This window comes from Elgaria multicarinata, chromosome 5 (genome assembly GCF_023053635.1).
Source record: "Elgaria multicarinata webbii isolate HBS135686 ecotype San Diego chromosome 5, rElgMul1.1.pri, whole genome shotgun sequence".
Taxonomy (NCBI): domain Eukaryota; kingdom Metazoa; phylum Chordata; class Lepidosauria; order Squamata; family Anguidae; genus Elgaria; species Elgaria multicarinata.
Window position 1 is genome coordinate 122,147,981 of NC_086175.1, and position 9,115 is coordinate 122,157,095.

The 9,115-nt window shown below is 45.1% G+C and overlaps 1 protein-coding gene across 1 annotated transcript; it reads left to right on the top strand.

Annotated features, from left to right (window-relative positions):
• Positions 1-25: 25 nt before the first annotated feature.
• On the top strand, positions 26-8,532 carry CMTR2 (cap methyltransferase 2). The gene is made up of 3 exons (XM_063127140.1): positions 26-86; positions 1,281-1,375; positions 2,795-8,532. Exons 1-3 carry the CDS (start codon positions 54-56, stop codon positions 5,106-5,108), a joined length of 2,442 nt encoding a protein of 813 aa, XP_062983210.1. The 5' UTR covers positions 26-53; the 3' UTR covers positions 5,109-8,532.
• The last annotated feature ends 583 nt before the right edge of the window (positions 8,533-9,115 follow it).

Consider the following 9,115-nt stretch of genomic DNA (forward strand, 5'->3'; position numbering starts at 1 on the left):
ATGTATCTCCCGGCCCCACCCGTAAGAGAGGAACCGAAAGCTTTGAAGCACGCATGCGCAGCAGCTGGAGACGATTTCAGCCTAGGGTGAATATTTCTAAAGGCTATTTTATACAAATATAACTTTTCTCCCAATTAGTATTTCCTTTTTCCTTCGTTGAATGCGTGCTGGGGTTAGTGGTTTCTAACGTTTGCTTAATGATTGTACAGGACCTAGGATATCTGTGTTTCCCCGGGTTTCTCCCAACCTGGGGAACTCTAGGTGTGTTGGACTACCAGCATCTTGTTTCAAAATGGCTGGCTGGGGGATGCTGGGAGTTGTAGTCCAACACAACTGGAGTGCCCCAGGTTGGGAAAAGGCTGGTGTAATGTAAGGAGTGTGGTCTTGAGTATGTGATGTAGGAGCCTAGTAGTAGAAAGGTTGACTCTGTTAACTTGGCTCCTCATATCGGAAGGTTGTAAAGCTTTCTACTGATACAGGTTGCTGAGGAATCCCAAAATGTCTGTTATGGTTGCCCTGTGCATTGCGGAGGATTGTGGTCATGAGGAAATGCTCCAGGATGCCTACTTGGTTCTCTTGAGGGGATGGGTTGGGTGTGTTGTTGTCACACCTCGATTCAAAATGTGGCCTAGGACATGTCCAATGTTCTCCCTCAGGCTGCCTGCTTTTGTAGGGGGAGATCTATAATGGTGGGGAAACTGTCTTTCAACTAAGCTTTCAGTCACTCACTGCTAATATTTTGCCAGAGGAACAACTTCCTTAGAGAACGTACTTACCAGAAGTATGGCCACTGATAACCCAGAACAGGGTCTTCTATGTGGTAGCATCAAAGCTGTAACACTGCTTAGGGAACTTCATCTCGCTCCTTCCTTATTGTTTTTTTAGACACCAAGCCAGAGCGGCTCTTCTGTATGGATTTTGGGCTGCCCTGATTACTTTTTATTGTGTTTCTGCTGTTTACATTAGCTACTTCAGTGCTACTCATTTATTTTCAGTAACTCTTTCACAACAGTATTTTTTAACGTGGCCTTTGAATTCATCTTTTGTTAGCTGCCTTGGTGATTTTTAATAGAAAGGCTTTAATTAAAAAGAGTTTAGTTAATAAGTAAGTGATACCATGGATTTCTGTATTGTCACTTCAAGACTGCTTTTTGTGGTGGGAAGTAATGCATACATTTAATAAATAAATAATAATAATCTTCCAAGGAACTAGTTCTAGGGCTACAGGTTCAGAGTAGAATTGTAAACTAAAACATTAATGGCTACTGTGTCTGTTGCAGAACCCTGGATTCTCTGCCATAACAGGTGGGATTGGGACCCACCTACAGAATGTGCAAAAGGGTTGTGAAAAGAATCACAAAATTACTTCTGAGAGGTGAGTCTGTTAGTAGGTAAGCATGAAAGTCTAGTTACGCTGAGAACCTATGCACACTTACCAGGGAGCTAGTCCCATTGCACTCAAAAGGGCTTTCTCCTGAGTAGACCTATGTAGAGTTGCATTGCCACACTGCATTTCTATACACATTTACTCAGAAGTTTAGTGGAAGTTACTCTCAGATAAGTAGTAGTTTGAAGCCTAAAGGTGTAATAATTCCACCGTTAAATTGATGGAAATATTTGTCATTTTAGAACCTATTTACTGTGTTGGGAGCTACATAAATGTAATGTCGCTAACCTATAACTGGATTTTGAATGTTGTATTGAAATACATAGAGCGACTGCTGCTCCAGTTCAGGAAGAGAACTTTCTGAGTCTTCTATAAACTTCCTTGTACTGATATATTTTGATATTTTTAGTCTTTAAAAGTGTATTGAAACTCCTTCTGCTCATATCCATCATCCGTTCGTACCCCGGCCTCTTGCATTTTGGAGTGGTGCTGGTTTGCTTCTATTGCTCTGTTGAGACACCATGGACACACTCCAACCAAATTAAGCACTCAGAAATCCCATTATTTTAATAGAAAACAGAAGTGCATATTTAAATGTCTTCCACCAAAATCTGTGGGGATCCAAAATGCTTGCTTTTGGCTGGATTGTGTGCCATGGATACTAGTTGTGATATTTCATTATTATTTTATAAAGCACCTAAAGTTTTCTAGGTGATGTATGTAGAAAACAGCATACTCCCTACTTGGCAACTTCACAGTCTAGTAGCTGCAATACATAAGAAAAAGGAAATAAGGAATACATTGAGACAGTAATTCCTCTTTCCTCCCAGTAATGCTTTTCTTTCTTTTCTTTTTTACGAAAGATGACAAATGTTAACAGTTTTGTGAAATCATGATTTTTCTGTGATGTGGGGATTTCTTAAATTGCCCACATAGAAATTCAGCTTATGGCCTTCCAGCTGTTTCGAGTGCCATTTTCTTGGTAGAAAGGCGGGGTACAAAACGAACAAACAGATAATAATGTTGGCCGTCAACTCTGAACAGCCCTAGCTGGCATCTCCAATGGTGAGAGATGATGTGAGCTGTAGGCCAAAACGTCCGGAAGGTCATACGTTGCCTGCACCTGCTCTATGTTAAATTCTCCCCATCTGAGGGTGAGCAATTTCCACTTCCATCTTGATTTTTTCTGTTGCATAGTTTCCTGTTGCTTTAAGGAGTGTACCAGCAACCTCCATGCCATGTTTCCTGTTTATAACCTCATTATCTTGTAAGACAAACACCAGGCTTGGGGGAGTTTTCTGCTTCCACTTTCTGCTCCTTGCTATAGGGTGGTCTTAAGCCAAGATTCATTGGACCCTTGGATCATTGGTTCTCCTCATTTGGTTTTCTCACCTTCCTTTTCTCCAGGGCTCGTCCCAGCTGGAGAATGAACAAACAAAAGAAGGCGATGTATGTTGAGCAGATGACAAGCCTTGACCAGTTTGGCCCTGATATCATTGCTGAAACCGAGAGGCTGTTTGAGAAGAAATTCTTGTACACCAAACCACCCCACAATGAGTGGCAGCTGCCAGATTCCAATCAGGCTTTCACCTGCGACCACAAAGAGTTCAGCTCCCTTGTCATCCTGAAGGACTCCATGAATGAAGTCAAGAACAGGCTGAGCGATAAAAAATTGGACCAGTGGCATGGGCACACATCCTTCACCAACAAAGCGGGGAAAATCATTGCTCATCTCAAGAAATCTGTCAATGCGGAGCTGTGTACCCAGGCTTGGTGCAAGTTCCACGAGATTCTGTGCAGCTTTCCGCTGCTCCCGAGTGACGCACTTCAGAATGGGGAGCTCAACTCCGTTCATCTCTGCGAAGCTCCCGGCGCTTTTATTGCCAGCCTCAACCACTACCTCAAGTCTCACCGTATCCCCTGTGATTGGAATTGGGTAGCCAATACCCTGAACCCGTATCACGAAGCTAACGACACCCTGATGATGATCATGGATGACCGGCTTATTGCGAACACGTTGCCCTGGTGGTATTTTGGTCCCGAGAACACTGGGGATGTCATGACCCTGAAACATCTCACGGGGTTGCAGCACTTCATAAGCAACATGGCCGCCGTTCACCTGGTCACCTCCGATGGGAGCTTCGATTGCCAGGGAAATCCAGGGGAGCAGGAAACGCTGGTCTCCTCTTTGCATTATTGTGAAACCGTCACTGCTTTAATGACGCTTAGCCTCGGCGGCTCCTTTGTTCTGAAGATGTTCACTCTGTTTGAACATTGTTCTGTGAACTTGCTGTTTCTGCTGAATTGCTCTTTTGAAGAAGTTCACGTTTTCAAGCCGGCGACCAGTAAAGCTGGCAACTCTGAGGTTTATGTCGTTTGCCTTCGGTATTTGGGCAGGGAGGCCGTTCACTCACTCTTGTCCAGGATGATGCAGAACTTTGGGCCCCAAATGGTCGAGAGAGCCCTTTTCCCCCAGCACTTAATTCCGGAATCTTTCCTTAAAGTCCACGAAGAATGCTGCTCGTTCTTTCACAGGCACCAAACCGAGACGATTTCTGAGAACCTCCGGCTCTTTGAGCATATGGGTGAGGGGGAGCAGGCCAAGCTGAACGCCTTGCGGGATTGTGCTGTGGAGTTCTTCTTGCAGAGGTTCCAGATGCAACCTATTGCCCGCACGAATTGGCTGGTGAAGAGACCTCATGCTGGCTGCAGCATGAACTCCAAATGGTGCGGGCAGAGGAACAATTATTTTTGCACGTACAATGAAAGAAAGATGCTGGAGACTATGTCGTGGGAAAATAAAGTGGCAAAGGGCTGCCTTAACCAGTGGGCGGAAGCTCACTCTCTCGGTAACGTTGGGAAGAGCTGTGTTTTAGAAGGGGTGTTGTGTAACCTGGACTGTCACTTATGGTACATCTTGGAGGGGCGGAGGTTGCCAAGAGTTAAATGCTCTCCTTTCTGTGATGGCGAGGTCCTGAAGAGCCTCAACGAGGCCCTTGAGAAATCTTTCATTGGCCGGCCAAGTGGTGATGCCCTCATGAGACAGACGCAGCAGGAGTGCCCATCTTGCTACGTTCTGACGGAATCGTCGGTCCTGTCCGAGTTGTCGGACCTTATGGAGTATCACAAACAGGTTCAGAGTGAAGATTGTGTTGGCCAAAGGAAATGCGTGGCGGTAGGCTTCCCGTCCCTTTGTGACGCCGAAAGCCGATCTGGCTTGGACGTCAGACTCATGGAGTCGGCACCTCTCTTGAATTTCTCCTGTTCTTTACTTCACGACGGAGAGCCGAAATATCAGCTGCAGCTTCTGGAGTGCCTCTTGTGTGTGTTTCCTCAGCTTCAGAAGGGAGACGCTTTGGTTTTGCCTGTTCTTTCCTGTTTTACCCGCTTCATGGCCGGCTTAGTCTTCATACTGCATGGCTGCTTCCAGCGTGTCTCTTTCGCTTGCCCCATCTCATCTCGGCCTCTGGGCACCAGCGCTGCATTGCTGTGTGTTGGCTACCAAGGCCTTCCAGAACCGGTTCTCCAATACCTGCAGCAGCTGAATAAGCTCATGAGGACGTTGCTTGACTCGGACTCATCACAGCAGGTCTTGCAGTTTGTGCCGATGGAACACCTGCTACAGGGGTTTGTGCTGGAGTTTCTGTGGGACCTCAACACCGCCGTTGCGAAGAGACAATTGCATTGGATTATTCAAATTGAGCAGCAGCAAATATCGTGACTCTTTAGCTCGAGTCAGTAAACAGCTGCTCCAAATTTTCTTCCTTTCTTTTTTTAAACACTTTTTAAAATTGTGAGACATACCGGGCCCTTTGGTTGTCCCTCATCCTTTAACTACTGTGCTGGTTTTAGCCTGCTTATGTACAGCCCCTGAGCCCGTTGCAGGGAATACACACTTTTAAGCAAGTGGTGGGCAGCGTGCGGCCACCACCACACCGCCAAACTTTGGCGGTGACAGTTTTTTTTCTAATGACGATGTTAGCATTACGGAGCACTAAAAGGGTCGCATGCTGTTTCAGAAGAACCTAAATGTGACCTTTTTTTCCCCACACTCAAATCGGTTTGCTACCAAAATTCAGTGGCAAAATACCAATTTTCTTTCCCAGTACCTCATGGAGTGTGCCCCACAAGGGGGTGGTTCAGGGAGGTGAAGATAGCCCCCAGAGCCTCAGAAGTTGCCCACTCCTGCTTCAAGCTTTAACCAAATCTTGTTCACGTGTGTCATGGCCACCTCCACAGGTACACTCAACTGAATAGGTGCTGCTTCTCCCCCCTCCCCCGTAGACCTGGTTCTCATGTTATGACAGCTGATTGGTTAAATAAACCATGTGTTGTTATGAGTGAGCTGCCTCCCGTGCTTGTAACACTTCCGCTTTTATTCCAGAACTCATGAGCGGCTTCCTCGTAGTTTGTGGAGCGTGATGTCCAATCCTGGGTTGTTTCTGGGCTAAACAACCTAGCAGTTAACCATGTTTTGTTGTTGGATTAACTTGCTGGGTTATTTAGCCACTAAATACAGGAAGCGGTTCGGGTTTGGACGTCACAGTCCACAACCTATGAAAGAGTGGATTGTGGAATAAAAGGGGAAGTGGCAGGTGTGCTGCAGGTAGTGCACCTGCTGTCTCCTCCTCTTCCCCAACAGCCCATGGTTTATTTTATATGCAAACAGACAGGGCCAGTTTGCACAACACAGCTGGCTCACCATGGGTTATTTAACCCACGATGAGTCGTAGCTGGTGTAGACTCCATTTTGAATATACATCCTTCAATTGGGGGTTGTGCCATGTCATGCAAACCCAGCCATTGTGGCTTATTCGAGAGTTAAATAAACCTTACATAACCCTACTGCTAATGGAGGGTGGTTTAATTCTTGCATAACCCATGATGGCTGGGTTTGCATGACATGGTGCAATCCCCTATTAAGGGTTGCATACTCAAAATGGTGGCAGCACATGTCTGGTATGCACTGTGGCGCATCATGGGTTAAATAGCTCATGATGAGCCAGCTGTGTCATGTGAATCGGGTCATAGTGTAATTCCCCACAGCTGGGGAGTGTGTGAATTAAGCAGCCAGTTGTGCAGAGCAAATCATTGGTTGGGTCTCTCCCAACCAATCTCATGGCAGGGTAATTATTTGATCAAGACCTCTTGTACCGTTCATAAACATTATACTATAGCTGAATAGAAAGGGGACTTTTTGGGGCATGTCAGGAGACTGAAAGCAAGTATTCCATCATCTAGATTTCAGGTGTGTGTGCTTCAAGCACCATTTCTTTTTAACTGATTGCCCCTTTTCGGTGCTCTCATCTTAATAATGATAAACATCAGATACCTTCCAGTTGTGTAAGGTCTTTCCATTTCTACATTGCCTTTTTGTGCTGCTCCTTAACAGGGTCATATTGAGGCTAGAATTCAAGTGAATGTACAGAAACAAGAGCCATTTTAAATCGACCCACCAGCCAAGTAAATGCGAACTGTTACTGTCAAGCAAGTGTTGGTTTTGCCTCTCGCCTCCCGCCCTTGCAAAAAAAGATAAATACATTTATTTTGTTTTTCGGTAGTTCAAATTCAATGTATTTGGACTGTGGCATATTCTCTTGGATACATGCAGCTGGCCAGAATGCATATTGGACACGCTCGACTGTTCACCCTTTTCTTGTTTGTTGGAGTGGACTTGGTGTGGTTGATCAAAGATGGAGATTCTATCCAAATTCTGTGCAGCTGCTCTGGAAGGATGTTGAGGGGCTGCTCAGGTAGCATTAGCAAGTGAGTAACCAGTAGCTATTGTATAGCCATCACTTAGCAAGAGGGGTGGATTCAGTTACAGAAGCTGCATACAGCTTTCTATCTGAAACTTACCTTGTGCGCAGGTACCAAGCAGAGGTCTTAACTCACTTACCGTTCCCTTGTAGAAGCCCTATTGAAACAGGAAGCTGTGCAGTGCAGCAAAAGTACAATACTACAGTGAGGCTTTAGCTACACAGCTCTAGTGTGTTGCACCCCAAATGTGTCTGTGGCCCTGAACTAACAAACTACGGCAAACTCATGGCTGGAAATGCTGATTACCACCTGAAAGCTGCAAAACGGCAAGGGCCAGACACAGTTTGCACTTATAATTTTCTTCCCTGCCGCCCTCTCTTCTGGCCATCACTCTCCCCTGCAGGAACTGGGGATCCCCAGCACAGATTTTTTACATTGTAGGGGAAGTGGCTGAAGGAAGGCGGTTGCCGGGTGGGGTTGGGGAGGAGTTAAGCACACCTTTGCTATTCTCCACTGCAAATCCCACCCTCCCACCAGGATTTTGCAGCTTTTTGACATGGGCTAGAGCCGTCAGACCTGTGTTTGCTTCAAAACGTCTCTAGCTTTGGCCACTGTTGCACACAGAAGTGACCGCACTCTTACAGTTTGGCTGGGTTCTCACAGCACGCTAGCCCATGCAGTGTGGATTGTTGTTGAGCTGTGAGTTGTAGTATAATCTGAACACAGTGCGTTTTCCGTGGGGTTGCTTGTTAAACATGCAGTGTGGCTTGTTAACCACTCTAAACAAGCCAACAACAAGCCCTGGGCTGTCAAGGTGGCTGGTTCAAGAAAAATAAACCTCAATGCATGGTTAACAAGCCACCCTGCAGAAAATGCTCTGTGTTCAGACAACAAGATAACCTACCCTGCAGAAAACACAGCATTCAGACAACACATTAACCTACTCTATGGAAAACAAGCTGTGTTCAGACAACACGATAACCAATGGTGGGTTAGCGTGTTGTGTGAACCTGTCTTTTCTGTAACTCCTGTCCTCCTGACCCTTCTCCCCCATACCCCTAATTTTCTTTTAACAAATAAAAGCAGTGCAGGTATATTTTGAGGTATCTGGGCATTTCCAGATGCATTTAAGTTGGGTTGGCATTTTTTTTAAGGGTTCGCTTTATTCTCCAAATGATTGTCTTCTTCCTTAATTTTGTCAATGGATTTCCCCCTCTGGCCTTATTTTAAATCCTAAGCCCTCAAAAAGCTCATTGACATTGTTTTGGAATGAATGACTTGGAGGTTTCAGCCTAATGTTGATAGTTTGACCTGGCTACTTTTTATTGTAAATAAATTATGGGCACCAAGAAAGTTTGGGGTGGAAGGAGGAAGTGAAAACTTTTTTTTTTTTTGGCAGGATTTTGAAAATAAAATTTGTATTCTCTGTACATTGTTTTTATTCAAGTATGTCCTAGAAACAACACAGAGAAGAAGCTCCAGGCATGCTTCAAAATTGCTGGAAAAAATCATTACAGACAATTGTTTTTTGCAATCAAAATAAGTTGGTACTATTGAAGGGTTTTTATTTGTTTTTAAACATGGTGCTTCCATCCAGTTTTAACCAGCATGTCAAATCTATGTGGAAATACTTCCTTTGGCTACGCTGGGTAATTTTTTTTTTTTTTTTTTGCTGCGGCTTTGCAAAAGATTAGCTACAACAGATAACGGTTTAAGGCTGGTCCATGTCTAAGAGACCTTGTTTGCATGGGGTCTGTTTCATGAGAACATAACGCCTTCATATAGGTGAAATTTGTTTGTAGAACACTCAGCCCTTGTCAAGTTCATGTGAGTGTTTCCATTCACACCTATGGGCTCTTCTAACTGGGCAGGCATAGCTGCTCTTCAGCATTTGCCATGTTGCATGAACTACCACCTGGGTTTCCAACTTGGTGCCCATGGAAACCAGTGCCCACCCTTTAACTAGGA

What these genes read in the sequence shown, in the direction of transcription:
- CMTR2 (XM_063127140.1), top strand. Translation starts at nt 54, where the DNA reads ATGCGCAGCAGCTGGAGACGATTTCAGCCTAGG. An exon ending in GGAGACGATTTCAGCCTAGG is followed by an intron (nt 87 to 1,280) that starts GTGAATATTTCT and finishes TGTCTGTTGCAG; the next exon opens with AACCCTGGATTCTCTGCCAT. An exon ending in CACAAAATTACTTCTGAGAG is followed by an intron (nt 1,376 to 2,794) that starts GTGAGTCTGTTA and finishes CCTTTTCTCCAG; the next exon opens with GGCTCGTCCCAGCTGGAGAA.